The sequence below is a fragment of the Lycorma delicatula genome, chromosome 4, assembly GCF_047948215.1.
Source record: "Lycorma delicatula isolate Av1 chromosome 4, ASM4794821v1, whole genome shotgun sequence".
Lineage (NCBI taxonomy): Eukaryota > Metazoa > Arthropoda > Insecta > Hemiptera > Fulgoridae > Lycorma > Lycorma delicatula.
Genome location: NC_134458.1, coordinates 176,682,034 through 176,698,331, shown reverse-complemented (window position 1 = coordinate 176,698,331; position 16,298 = coordinate 176,682,034). Strand labels below are relative to the sequence as shown.

At 28.8% G+C, this 16,298-nt stretch overlaps 1 protein-coding gene across 5 annotated transcripts in view; it reads right to left on the bottom strand.

The window, feature by feature from the left end:
- Positions 1-1,205: 1,205 nt before the first annotated feature.
- The window catches only part of LOC142324094 (transcription factor E2F4-like), a 51,687-nt gene continuing 36,594 nt past the window's right edge, over positions 1,206-16,298 (bottom strand). For 2 of the 5 annotated variants that reach the window (XM_075364732.1, XM_075364731.1), the window contains one exon: positions 5,497-9,933. In XM_075364732.1, the coding sequence (XP_075220847.1) occupies positions 9,809-9,933 (125 nt within the window). In that variant the 3' untranslated portion in view covers positions 5,497-9,808. The other 3 variants (XR_012756217.1, XR_012756216.1, XR_012756215.1) reach the window with 3 other exon arrangements.

Sequence of the window (16,298 nt, the reverse complement as noted above, 5' to 3'; positions counted from 1 at the left end):
TATAAATACCCAGCTTTTGAGATACATTATAATAAAGAGAAAACACAAAAAAAATATCTTGGGTGTGGATTAAACATACATAAAATGTTATCTTATACACATGAGTGAACAGAATGAAAAATCAAGTAATGAGGTGGCAAAAGAATTGCTTTTCTGTAAAGTTTTTAATGAGGAGTATAATTTATCATTTAAATTTCCTGATAACAATTCATGTGACAAATGAGATGAGTATGACTGTCAGTTAAAGAGAACATCACTTACATTGGAAGAAAGTACTTTGTTACAACAGAAAAATACTCATTTGGATGAAGCTGATAAACGTTATAAACTGAAGGCTAAAGACAACAAATTTATTGGAAAAAGGCCAGGAAGCCAACTTGTAATGGCGGATTACCAGAAATGCTTGCCTACCCTGTTCCATCATAAAAAACCAATCATTTTATCTCAGAAAATTATGGACATTAAATTATAATGTACGATCCAAAAACAACCAATTCATTTTGCATGGTTTATGATGAAACCACTGGTGGGTGTAGAGGAAATAAAATAGCATCATATTTCTTGAAATGAGCAGGGAAATATTTGTGAGATAGAAAAATTTACAACTTTGCAAGTTATCAACCACGAGTATTTGTTGCCTGGATACACTCATACATAAGTGGATACAATTCACCGCATAATCAAAAAGAAGAAAAAACCAATTGAAACCAAGGAAATATTACATGCACTGATTGACCAAAGATGATTAAACAAATGGAAAGAATAGCCACATTGAAAGGGTGGCTCTAGCTGATTTAAAAAATTTTAATTCTTTATTATACAAGGATAGTAACTTGTTTGTGCAGAGAAAGAAAAATTTAATTAAATAAGATGCTCGAACTACGAACATGGTGTGGATCCAAGTAGCTAAGAGTAAACATGGTGTATATTCCTAGAAAACTTCATTTGAAGAAGACTTTCAAGAAGTTGACCTGAGAAGAAATATAAGGAAAGAATTTTATTTTTTTCCAGATTTCCTGCCTTTTGTGAGAAAGACAAAAGAAGCCCATAAGTTAACAAAAGTATAAAGGTTTACTGTTCTAAAATGGAGAGATGAAGAATATCATTCATATTTCAGAAGTACACCAACATCTCAGAATATTAGTGATGATTATCAGATTCTGAATAAACATAAGATTATTATTAAAAACAGTATTATTATTTTTTTGTTTACAGTAAATCACATAGAAAAACTTGATTTTTTTAAATATTAAAACTTATTTCTTATTGTGTAGCTAAATTTTAATTATTTTAATATTCTTCTTCTTTGTTAGGGCTATAGGCTACCTTTTTTTTAGGAAGCTTCTAACAATGAAAATTCTACACTAAAAAAAAGTGAAGTAATATTTTTTGTTTTCTTATTATTGCTCTATATAATTTATTTTATTATTTTGTTCAATTACATTATTTTGTATTTATTTATATATATATTTTTTCTAACTTTACCTGTTAAAAAAAATATTTTCACACAGCCTTACTTTCTAAAACTTCCATACGTTTAATTTGCATAATCATAACTTTTAATTACTCCATTACTTTTTATTACTCTATCTTTAAAAGAGTAGATTTTAAAATTATTCAATGAAAATTATATAGAAATAAAAAATTATAAAAAATAAAGCACTTTCTGTTGCTCTGATTTTATTCCCAAGTCCAAAAACAAATTGAAGATAATTGAGCCAAACTATAAAGTCCAGTATTAGTAAAAATATAATACTGTATAAAAAGAATTACTAGAAAAACAAAGACACATTCTTGTATATAAAATTTAAAAAAAATTGATAGTTTCTTGCCTATAGAACGATATTTGTTTTTAGGACTTAAGATAATCTAGTTCCAAGGTACAGAACTGTTAATGTATGTGTTATAGTAAATTTGATTAATCCAGTGGTTATGCATAATTACCAGTTAATATGTATAATTGCCTCCATTGTTGGAGAATTTAATAAATATATAGCAATTTATTAAATATACCAGTCATTTTACAAATTCTCCAGCGCTCACTAATGAGTTTGACAAATAAGACAGAGAAAGCATGTCAGATGAGCAATGGTTACTAGCTGCTTCTATAAACTATAAAAATATACCTTCATTTAGTTAGTTTAGCGCTGTTGGGCTGAACGAGAACGTCCACAGAGTCTGCATTCTTAATACTGTTTAATGCAATGTTATAATAATAGATAAAGTAAAACATATTTAGTTTATGTCAATAAACCCACCGGGTTGGTCTAGTGGTTAACGCGTCTTCCCAAATCAGCTGATTTGGAAGTCGAGAGTTACAGCGTTCAAGTCCTAGTAAAGCCAGATATTTTTACATGGATTTGAATACTAGATCGTGGATACCGGTGTTCTTTGGTGGTTGGGTTTCAATTAACCACACATCTCAGGAATGGTCGAACTGAGAATGTACAAGACTAACACTTCATTTACACTCCTACATATCATCCTCATTCATCCTCTGAAGAATTATCTAAACGGTAGTTACCGGAGGCTAAACAGGAAAAAGAAAAGTTTATGTCAATAAGTAAGTTTTCTTTGAAAAACAATTAGAAATGAACGTAATGAATGTAATGAACATTTTTATAGTCTACTAAATTGTAATGGTTATGTATACCAATTAAAGAATAAAAGAAAGTTTTGCTACAAATTTAACAGAACTAATAGAAACAAAAAGCAGTAACAAAGGTTATATAACAAAAGAAAAATATAATGATAAATGATATATTTGCACTAAATTTGAAAACCACAGGGAAAATTCCAGCACATTACCAAAACCTCAAGCGCTATGATATAAAGTAGGCGATTGTAATAAATTGATTTACCCTGTTCAAGAAAATAACCAAAGCATAAAATATTATTTCTGCAGTGAGAAAATTTATGATACAATACATAATAATCATACATTATTGGTCATGAGGGAAGAAATCGGATAATAAACGAACTTCAAAAAAAAAGTATAAAAATATTACTGTTGAGTCTGTAATGATATTTAAACTTATGTGAGCCTTGTCAGAAGAAAAGTAAAGTTCCTAAAAAAAGGCTTAGTATTTGAGCCAATGGTGTTTTAACAAAATGAATACAGGTAGACCTGACTGACATGCAAAGTCAGCAAGACAATGAATACAAATTTATTCCTATATATCACGACCACCTAACTAAATTTATATAATTGCATCCCTTAAAAAACAAACATGCTGAAGAAGGTTTTACGTTTTACTGGATATATTTACTATTTTTGGAACTCCTTTTATCCTTCAAAGCGATAACAGTTGCAAATTCGCGAATAAAGTTATCTAAGAATAACTCTATTTCTATTTGGGAAGAACTCCCAAATCATACATAGTAGACCTTGACAGAGACATAGTCAAGGTTCTGCTGAACATGCAAACCAGGACAAAGTGAATTATATTGTGTACATGGTGAGAAACTTAAACATGCAACTGCAATGACGGATTCAATTTGTTCAATTAATGAAAAATAGCATATCACAAAGAAATTAAATGCAGTCTCTGTGAAGCTATGTTGGTTTGCCCATTATTATTGGCCTCAGAACCTCATAGCTTCACAAAGAAGTTGTAAATTTAAAAGAAGAGGAAGAATCAGAAAACATAAAGCAATTTAAAAAGTGATCATATGATAGGAATCAAATATTTATGATTCTGGAGAGATTGCAGGAGACACTAGCATATAGAGTATTGAAACTGAAAATGGCAATATAATAGAGAATATTGAGGAGAATATGAAGGACATTTATACCAGAAATAAGTTTTCTATAAGACATGAAAAATTTATATGTGTCGTGGAAGTTCCAGACTCAGAATTATCTTTGAGGGAAAGTGCTCCATATTTCGGGGGTCAAAATTATAAAATATATAATTGTAAAGGAAAATGCAACAGTAATAAATTTAGTTGTAGAAATAGCAACAAACAGTGCAATTCAAAATGTCGTCATAGTTTATCTTGTAATAATAAATACATTAAACTTCGAATTTTTTTGTATTTTGTTGGCATCTAATTTCAGTTAATCAATATTACCAGTAAGTATTGGAGATTATTCATAATATCCAGTATGTTTGATAAATTAAAGATATTCTCCAATATTATTGGGAATTATACATAATAGTCAGTAATTATGTATACTTCCCAATTTATTATATTACACATAAAATATACATTTTTTTTAAAAAAGAAAGCGGATTATGAATGATTATTCATCATCTCAAAATTTACAGGTTGTATGGATAAGGGCCACGAAGGATTGTTCAGGATATGACATGATGAGCTCTGATAAAATCATTCACACAGTAACCAATGACAACCCTAATACTGAGGAATTAATTTTATGGAGTGACGGTTGTTTGCCCGAAAACTGTAACTAAGATAATATCTATGTGATATGCGTTTCTTAAAAAAAATTGTTAAATACTGAAAAAAAGGTGATGAAATGCCTAGTTACAGGGCATTTGTGCTTTCAAGCTGACTCCATCCACACTGCCACTAATCATGATTTTGAAAAAAAAAATGTTCTTTCACCCATTAGTAGGGATTAGACTTCTACTTTCGTGTTAAAACAAGAAAAATGTACCAACTTTTACAGATGTACAACTATTCAGCATTTAAAAAGAACCATAAAAGTAATCAGAATCTTAATTTTAAAAATAAGCCTTTTTTCTGGTTTAATAAAGACTGCTTGAACGTGTTGCTGTATAAATTAGAACATGATGAAAGGGAGTGTACAAAGTGGATATCACGTTTGAAAAATAACTTCACATCTGACCAGCCCTGGTTTTCAAATTATCCAAAAATTCCTCAACAGAAGATGAAATCTCTCAAGAGCAAATTAAAGTGGAAGCCTGAAGTGGTCCATTTACATATATGTAAAAACAATTCTGAACTAAAAAAAATAAACAACTACATAGACTAATTTTTATTGTTATAAGCTGTAGTTAATTTAGAATATTACTTCCATTAATTATTTTTTAATGCAAAACATTTGAATAAAATATTTTGGTTTCCTTGCCTTTTTGGGAACAGAATCTTGAAATGACACAATTTTCAGTTAGAAGTAAGTTATTATAAATTTTTAAACTTCTATACTTTAAGACTGTCTCATTTGATTTATCAAAGTTGATCAGTACAAGTACATAACATCAAAAGGTTCATGTTATTCAGTTATAATATTTTTCTTCTCTTCTTTTGTAATAAACTGAAATGCTCTTAACTACTGTACAAGAGTTCAACATTTCACCATTAATGTGGTTATAATAAGGTCCAAATTTTAATTGTAAATTTCACACAACAGCAATTATTGACATGTAACACTACTAAAATGATAAAGTGTTAGATAAAATCCAATGTTCAGGTATGTTCAGGTGGGAAATACAAGAAGCCTCAGGTTAATGTTTTACTTATTGATACAATATCTAAAATAAAAATAAAATATATGTGCCTGTTACATAAAATACTAAAAATAAACTGGTTTTATTTACTTAAACAAAGCACTTGAAATAAATAATGAATGGCAGTGCCAAAAAATAAAAAGTTTACATCAATCTAGAAATATATAACATACATTTTTGCTCCACATATAATTTTATTTTGAGCCAGTTCACAAGGTAGAGAAGGTGGCTCAATCTCAAAGGCTGTTTCAAATAGAGTACAACCTTGATACTTTTAATGTTATTAAACATTTTCATTAATTTGAAAGATTACTGATCCCATTATTTTCTCAGTAATAAAAATTGAATTAAAGAATTAGCTAAAAACTGACATTCTTTTACAAGAAAATATAATTTATATTTTTTTGTATAAATTCATAAACAACTATAACCCTCAAATATTGTAAACTGAGTTGTTACAAACAGTATTAAGTTTTACTCATTCTAAGACAACATTCATTCACAGAAAAAAATATGATATTTTATTGATAAAGATGTAAAGGTTACTTATTACTTATCTATCAAATAATTCATTCATAAACCAATCACATCCATTAACACGACAAAACAAATCACATCCCAACTGGATTTTTAAATGGCTGTTTTTCAATTTCTTTCCAAATCAAGGGTTACATGTTTGTCACTTTATGTACATATTTCATTTGTTTACAACATATGATTAATATACATTACATGACTTGCTTTTTAAATAATATATTTTTACAATCCGCTTTCATTCACAAAAAGTTTAAAGCTTATGCATGGGAATATGAAATAAAACATTTTTTACTGTACGAATAATGCCATGTCTGACCAGGATTCAAACCTAGGAATTTGCAGGTGGAAGACCGAGATGCTACCACTAACATTTTCCTGTACTATTATTATTCTAGTTTATTTTTATTAAATATAAAATAATACTTTCCAAAAAAAGTCTGGAAAGTCAGAAAAAGGATTTCAAATGAAAGTAATAGAAATAAAACTGAGAAAAAGATTCTTGAGAGAGGTTTTTTGCCTTATAAAGTAACATCATTTTTAATACATAAAAATAAAAATTTTAATATGTAAAGTTAACTTTCTTTCAGATATTCTTCAAAAAGATTGCCAGAACGATATGCATATACACAATAATAACAACCTTATCTGGGTTTTTGGTCTGTCTAATGTAAGTTATTTTCATCTATTATTTTATAATAGTCCTAATAAAATTAACAGGATCACTTAACAGTCACAGACTGTTTAATTACAAACCTAAGAGAAGCAGACCAAAAATAATACATAGCTCACATAAAGGAGCTACTTTATGTTAAGATGTGCAACTTTAAGAAAGCTACTTAAAAATTCAAAATATTGCATAATAAAGTTCCTCTTTGCAAAAAAAATGTACACACTGTTATAGTTATAATAAAAACAGAATAAGTTGTACATGTTAAAAAATTTTGAATCAAAAGGAGACTATAAAAGAATTGCTTACACAAGCTGCAGAAAAGTAGATTCTATAATCCAAAAGTCATGTCAATTGATGGTTTCATGAAATTTATTCCCAGAATAGACTTTAAAGTAAAATATTCTCACAGTAATAGCGGGCTATAATGTTTTTAATGAATTTACTATAAAAAAAATTTAAGACACACTGATGAGTTACAAGAAATTTGTTTTCAGTAATTAAATGAAAATTTACAATATTGGATTTGGATGTTCTTAATGTCTAGAGAATATTGAAAAAATAGATCTGTAACAATAATTGGAAGAAAGCCAGCAAGGGCAATGACAAAGAAAACTTATACTTATTAAGAGCCAAAGCTTTTTTTTTAAAAGTATTATGTGAAATTTTGGATGATATCATGTTATAAATATGATTCTCATTAAAATCAAATTTTGCTAAAACTACCTGATCAGATAATCTATTACGGCGGAAAATGTACATGTAAAATTTTGCAATTTGATATGGTTCTTCAAAAAGTCATTTAATTAAAGAAGTTTTTGTATGCAGTTAAATCTAAAACAAGAGACTGAAAGAAGCCAAATGGACTGAAAAAACTATTTACCATGTGAATCTTCTAACTTTTATCAAGGTAATGAAAATTGTAAGATTATTTACTGATCATAAGGATGTGCAAAATAAAAATTTTGTTAAAGTAGATATGATGAGTAAAAGTTATGCAGCTTATAATACCCAAAATCATATAAAATTATTTGAGCTGTATTTCCCTGAAACTGGGTATAAGAATGTTCAGGTGGCATAAAACAAACCACCTGATCAGGTATTTGCAATGATTGAAAAGCACTCTGAGAAAAATTATATTATTATTCAAAACCAAAAGCAAGTAGTAATATGAAGTTCATCATGCAATGAATACATCGCACATGATTATCATCATAAAACAAAAAGAAAGTTTGTAAAAGGAAAAACTACAGGAGTGATGTATGTCAATTACATAAATATACATTATATATTACTTTTACAACAATATGCCAACTAGTAAGGTAATAGTATAAAAAGCAGTCAATATTAAAGAGATAATAAATAATGTTAAATCAACTATGGGAAAAGGATTACAAACAAGACTGGTAAGAGAATGAGGAACATGATTTCTTCAAAATTGGAGTTCAAAATATAAACATTAAAGTATTGTTTTGAATTATTCTTCAAACCGACCTCATCGAAACCCATTTCATTTGAAAACTAGCCTTCTCCAATTATGTTATTTTTGAAATGAGTCTAATCCAAACATCAATTCTAAACCAAACCTTATTTAAAATTGACTGCCGACAGAAAAATATCTGTAATACAGAAATGTTAAGCTTTTCCAGTGGTTGAAATTTTTAAAATAAGGTTGCCTTTGGAACTACACAATTCTTAGATATAATACTGAAACTATAAGTGCTTATTTAAGAGAAAATAATTTTCAACTACAGGACAACAGCTAACCACCATCAAACAATGGGCATACTAGTGAAGTATATTGAACAAAATTTAGACCCAATTGTAATTCTGGATAAATGCAATACTATAGGAATTATTTCAACTTACTGCCTGGGAGTGGTGACTTTGGTAGTGTGAAAAACTTTACGGCTCTGTTCTTGTCTGAGAAACTGTTTTTGATCTCTGCCAAAATAGTGGTCGAGATTCCTTTCAGGAAAATCAAACTTCTATTCTTTCTCAAATTTATTTAATGTAAGCAGAGTATACTATGACTGATCTAAGAGAATAACTCTGAATGCACTATTATTAAATTTTAGTAAAATCCATTCAGAGTATTTCATTACTTATGTCTCTAACATAATTTAATGTACTTTACTGAAATAACTGTAAAATAGAAAAGTTATTCACAATATTAAAATAAACTATTAAATTTACATCATGACTTCTACTTTTTTATAATTATATTTCTGATATTATTAGTTTACATATTTTACTAAATCACTGATTTTTTTAGAATTAATATTTATAATTCAAATAATTAAAATGGATTTATGAATTTTTTTCTAACATAACTTTCAGTAGGCTTTAACACAATAAAACTTTATTTTGTGTTTTTTCAATCTTATGTATTTAATCTCTAAAAACAAAATAAATTCAGTGAATTTGTTTTCAATAGCTTTAACCTCCAGATTTTCAAAATCATGTGTAACCTCAGCAACTAGATTATAAAGTATTAAGATCTCACTTTTCTTTTAGAATAACATACATAATGAGCTGAAATTGTAGATCATGAAAAAATTCATTAAAAAAATGTGTAAAATATTTTTGAAAACTTAAGGGCACCTGGTTGCCAGAACTGGAGTCTAAAATAAATTTCAAATGACAGTAAAAAAGACTTAGAAGCATGTTACTACTTAAAGGAAAAAACCAACCTAATTATCTTTTCATAATTCCTAATTGGAATTTTATATGTACACAGATTTTCCTTATTCCAGGCATTTTCAATGCAAACAATAATTTGTATAAACTACTTTCATTATTTAAGCTATGTTTTGAATGATGATTCAAATATGTTTTTTATTTTTATTTTTGTATACACTAGTTTTTATAAAATTACTAAAAGAATGATTAACACCATTAGTTTATTATGGTTTACTTTTCTAAATCTTCATCACAAGTATTATATTTAAAACAACACAGCTTTCCATCCAGGTAAAAAATAATGGCTTTGGCACTAACCCCATTATTTATTTCAATGCTTCAATTTATAAAATTAAAAAAGTTTTAACTTTATATGATTATTAAACATATACATAAAATATTCACCAAACTAAATAAACCGCTATCAAAATAATCCTAATCTTCTTATAATCACAAATCACAACAAAAGAATTCACAGAACCAATCACTTTGTTGAGGTGGCAACTGGTATATCAAATACATCACAAATACTTTCACTTCCCTCTAAATTAAAGAAATAATCATTTTCAGTAGGAGGTGGACTTAATCGAACCATAGGATTCAGGAAAACTGCAACAAAAAATTACTTAATATTATTTTAATAACATTGTAAATTTAATGATATACACATCCACACACAAAGGTGTCCCACATACAATAGAAAATTAGGATTACACACTATTGTTCACTTTGATAGGTTAGCAGCACTGCAATTTCCTCATTTGTAATCTATTTATATTATCAATAGTTAAAATGAGTTATGGTGAAAATATATTGCAAGTACAGAGAGAGTATCACACAGACAGCTTGCAAACTATGTGGAATTTTCAGTCAACAATTCAGAAACTGATAAAAAAGTGAGGAAACAGGTTCAACTGTTAGACATTAAATTGCTCAAGTTCCTTATGCTAAATGATCATTTGAAAATATTGCCATCATGAAAGAAAGTGTTGATATATGAGTCTGAGGAAATCAACTCATTGTCATTCACAAGTACTACAAATGTTGAGCAGCACCATGAAATTAATCCTCAAAAAAGGTCTACTTCTGTATGATTACAAGGTTGAAACAGTGCAAAGACTCAAGCCACTAAAGACTATTTGAAGTGCCATGAATTTGCCAGTTGGTTATTAGTAAACCTGTAAAGTGGATACTGTAAAACAGAGTGGTACCTTGACAAACAAAATTTTGGATTTTGGTGATCTACAAGATTTAATGAGAATCTAAGTAATTTATGAGAATCCATTGCACCCACAGTTGATCACTATTTGATGTAAATTGGGTTGGCAGAATAAATGGGCTGTACTTTTTTTTGACAATGAGGCCAAATATGTGATAATAGTAAATGGTGAATTTATCTGTTTTAGTCCTTTATCATGTTGTTTATAATGGGAGTTTTTGTGGCCTCAACTGAACAGTACAGACTGAAGAAATGTGCAAGGCAGTGTTGTTACTTGTCACACTGCACCATGAAATTAACTTGTTGCAAGAAATATTTATTTCCTAAAAGTCTCATTTTGCACAACTGCAACTAGAACTAGCCGATAAAATGTTGTAATTTGACATTATATTTCTTCCTACTTTGAATGTTTATTAATGTCAACAAATTACAAACAATTCCTGGGCTAAAGGTGGAGGAGACTGTTATCAGCCATGTTGAGCCAAAATTATTATGTAGGATCATAAAAAAATTCATTGAAGAGGAAGCGTATACCAGCAGTTATGAGGACATTAGTTTATATTGTTCTCCAAAATTCAACAAAGGAAGTATTTTGCATTAAAATATCTGCAAATCTTTAATAACGATGTTATTAAAATAATAAATCTTATGTTTTTTTATGGGGTATCATCTACTAGCTACCAACAAATAGCATCAACATACACAAACTTAAAATCTCCAGTTCTTGAACTAAATACTGGAATAGCTTTTTTGCTACTTACTTTACTTATAAACAAACAAATGAGGAGCAGGAACAATAAGGGCAATATTGTAAAAAGTTAAGTTTTGAAAGTTTTTCAGTATTAATTATCCAAATCAAACTCATTATGATATTTTTAGTTATATTAAAAAAATACTTTTTTAAATACTAAAATATTTTTATTTATAATTAAAAACATTACATTTTTAATTATATTAAAAACTTTTGTTACATAACATTTTTATGTAAAATAAGTTTCATTACTTAATTTAACAAATTTTTATTAAAGTAATAAAATATAACATTGTAATTATATATAATATTATACAAACTTTAAATAATTAACAGTAATACTGGAATTGCCCTTCTTCAATATAGGGAATGAAAAATGAACAATATATATAATATTCATGCAAAAATAATTTATATTCTTTATAAAAATGAAACTCAATAAAAGTAAAAAAAAAAAAAAAAATAGAATAAATTTTTAGTTAAATACTACTTTTAATATATTTTAACATGTTATAATTTTTTTTTTAAAGCACGCTTGACCTTCTGCTGATATATATGTAGCAATGAAAACAAGTCTTTTAATTTTACTTTACACACTCTGTAAGTAGGGCTAGTTATGCAAGACCCACCAGCATACTTTCTACACATATTTTTGGATGGTCATTAAATTTTTTGTCACTGATACTTTGAAAACATGATTTTGAAACATGGATGAACAATTCTTTTTTATACAGCTACTGTATAGATAAGTTTAAAATTATTCGGGGAACTGCAGCCCGCAGCATTCATAAATAATACCAATATATTTTTGTGGATTTTCAATTTACTTCAACTATTTACATTTTTACAAAGTTATGGTTACAATAGCAGTGCCATTGAACAGGATATATGTGTTCAATTTGTAAAGAAAACTGTTTTTACAGCCAAAATAAAACATATCTTTTCTGATGAAAATAAAATAATATTTTATATTTCATTTAATTCATTCATTATTTTGGTGATGGGAACATAAATCATTCAACATGCAGCGTTTCAATTCTTTTCACTTTCTGATTCCAGATACCATTACAAATAACTGCTATTGTCATTATGGCAATGCATGTTAAAATTATAAGTACAAAAGAGGCACTTTACCTTACTTTTAGCAGTAATCTAGTTTACGCACAATTAAACTCTACAACAAGTGTTATAAAATCATTTTTAAACTGTTCTAAAATATTATTTTTTTATATCCTTATACTCCAAAAACCTTCTGTAAAAGGTTTACCATTCTGCAAAAGTAACTGACATTTAAGGCAAAAATCACAAATATCACTTTCTGATTTATGGAAACTATAAATCTGTGATAATATTTGTGATTCATTGAATATTTTATTTAAAGTTTGACCAGTTTTTTGTAAAATATAATCTTTAAGTAACATAAATAGTGTTTATCAAAAATCAGGGTTATCAAAATAAAACGTTTTAGATTATTTTATTAATAACGGTTGGTTATTTACACTCACTAAGTCAACTCTACTACTTTATGAAAAAAGGGGCAATATTACATATTCATTACAAAAAGGTATAACTTAGCAATCGAAAGAGATGTAAACACTTATTGAAGAAGGGCAATTTTAATATTTGTTCTTATTCCTCCTAGCTTGTCATTGTTTTTTTTTTCTATAATTAACAACATCATTATGGTATCTTATAAGTCAGCCACTAATACTGTAAATTTTATTACCTATTTAATGCTATAGTACTTACTGGAATGTCATACTGAATTATACAATAGACCATAAACATCAAACTAAATCTAAACATTATATAATTTTTAACTCAACATCACAGGACAAATGTTTAACCTTGAAATTTTCAGAGAATATTTCAAAATGAAAGCCTGTGATTGTAAAAATTTACTGTTCAAATGTTTTGAATTTAAAATACAAAATACTTTTATTATCATATTAGTAATTTATTTAAAAAATGCAATTTTTAAATGAATAATTTTTCTTACTATGTCTGTCTAACAACACTGTACAAAATGATACAATCTATTGGATCTGCAGTTCCAATAAATATAAATATACATATTTTACATTAAATACACATCTTTTACATAAATGTACAAATTTTCTACAAAAGTATAATAAATTTTACTGTTTTGGATGTCTTTAAATACACTGTCTATTTTAAATCTAGGAAATAGAATAAAATTTACATAAACAGAAAGAAGTGAGACATTCACAACAATTATATCTGAAATCAGAATCACATCTAATATTTTTATAGTTAACCTGAATAAATAGAAAATCTAAAACATTTATAATGCAACAGAAAACATGTAATATAAAACAAAAGTTTCTTAATAAGCAATAAAATAATCATAGCTTAGCTCAGTGGTTCCCAAACTTTTCTGAGTCGCAGCGCCCTTTTTCAGTTAAAATTTTTCCATGGTGCCCTATACTAAGTAAAAGTATAATTACGCGCAAGAGATAAAAATAAATAAAATTTGTGTATCTTCATTATCTAATTTTTTGTTTAATTTAATTTTTTTTTAAATTTAGCATTAAATTAATAATTAATGTGATGGATGAGCCTGCAAATCACTGCACACTTTCTCAAGTTGTGGAATTAAACTGGATACAGCCACCCCCATTTCCTTTTCCATGATGATCTTTGCTCTATTCTTGCTTTTTATTACAGCAACCGCCAAAAACCCAGCTTCGCACAAATACAACGTTGAAAATGGAATTAAAATCCACTGAGCCTTAACACTTATTCATCTTTTATTGAAATCCAAAATTCTGTCAATTCTATACTGCCAAATTTTTCTTTCAAACTGTTGTCGCAAGATAACTCTATAAGATTCTCTTCTTCCGCAGAAGTAAATCCAGATGGAGCACTAGTGTTAAATGGATCTTGAATCCATTCAAACCTATCAAAATTTTCATTTTGAAAGTATTTCTTAAACCAGATAATTAGCTGGGATAAGTGCCCTTCAAACATGGTTTTTATATCTTGAGAAAGATCAAGTTCATTTGATGTTAAAAATTTGCTGCAATATTAAAAAACAATCTTTGCCTGCATCTTCATTCAATTTTCTTCTCCATAGTTTGAGTTTTTATTATAAAATTTGATATTTTTTTTTGTTGACTTCAAAAGGTGCATGTTTTTTCCCTGCAGAGAAAGATTAAAGGAAATCAGTTTTTTAAAAATGTTGTATAAATATGCCGCCAGTTTTATTAAAAATTCGGCATCAGCAAAATCTTCTGAATCTTTGTATCCTTCCTCTATAAGAAAAATAAAAATTTCTTGCCACAATTCAAAGGTATGTGATAATACATTACCACAAGAGAGCCATCGTGCACTGCTATAGTACAACAAAGACAAGTGTTCGACTCCCATATCCTCAGTTTTTTAAAAACCTTGCTTTTAATGGATGAGATTTTATAAAATTTAACACATTTTAACACCTGATTCAGTGCAGGACTCAGATGCTTTGATGCAAGCGCTTCTCTATGAATAATGCAATGGATCCACAGTGCAATTGGTGATTTGCTTCAAATAAGTGCCTGTAATCCTCCATAACAGCCAGACATGGAGCAAGCTTCAATACAGACACCACACACTTAGGCCAATTCATATTTTCAAATACGAATATATCAAAAATCTCGAACAGGTCCTGAGCCTTCGCTCTTGCAATGACTCGTCTCAACGTCACGGACTGGAGTCCGGAACAGAGCCCAGCAGAGATGCGTCCTGAAGGGCAGCTATACCAGAAGCGGATGAAGAGCTTCTACACAACCTCTCCTTTTCAAAAACTTACAAGTTAGATAAAATAAACCAGCAATTGCGACTCCTCCGGAGTAGGGATCGCATTGCTCCCTCCTTACAGTTAGTGCCCCGTTGTGGCGTATTCCTGCTAGCCAATTAAGCGTTAGCACCGAAAGGACTTCAGTGGACGGTCTGAAGGGGAATTACGTCGGGAGGACAGGCTTTATAAGCCTAGCCTTCCGCGGTCGGCCCATGAAATGGGTTCGATAACGCTGGTTCAACAACGGATTGGAATGCAATTAAATCCGTCTTAAATTAACTAAATAAAAATAACCAAAACTTGAGAAAATTAGACCCGCTATCTAAAATAACCCTTTAAAAAACAAGCCCGATTAGAATGATCCAGCAGCACGGGACTCTGTCCAGGTTCTGCGATAAGTAGGGAGAAATAAACTCCCGTCAACTTTGCATTCCATTCCATTCCATTCCTGCAATGATATTTTTACAAAACAGAAAGTCTTCTTTAATATTATTACCATCTATAAACCGTACATAGCATATAAAAATGAGCATCCTCATAATAAGTTATTATTATTAATAATAATAACCTTATTATTATCTGTAACCTGATCTAGCTGGAATCCAAATTCCACTCCTGTAATTTTTTCAATTAATTGATCTTGATATCCTCTACCATATGTTGTATTCTCAGGCTAATTATGTTACTGGACAAAGGCACCTTTAAAAGCAGCTTTCCAGCAGACTCACCAACCATGATGTTCAACATATCTACAGTAGCGGTAGAATAAGTTCTGTGATAATGAGGCTTCTTGCATTTTGCGATTCTATAAGCCACCTTGTAAGATGCTGCAAAGCATTGTTTGGTATTGATGTAGTCTTAAAAAATATCTTTTTTTTTTCTTGTTTCAGGTCTTTTAACATCCCGGCAAAAAGATCACAAGGTTTGCCAACCATAATGTGGTGATTAGCTTCTAAATGGCGCTTCAATTTACTTGGAATCATATACTCCGCTGCCAAAACTTTCATACACATTACACATTGTGTTCTTTTTTCACCATTAATTTCTGTTGACATAAAACCAGACTCTAAATAACCGTCATCATATTTATGATATTTTCGTTTCTTCACAGTTATACCACTAGATGAAGACATAATTTCTTTATCTATACTATTACATTTATTACTGTTCAAAAATCGGTCCATCATTAAAAGTACAAGAGCAAA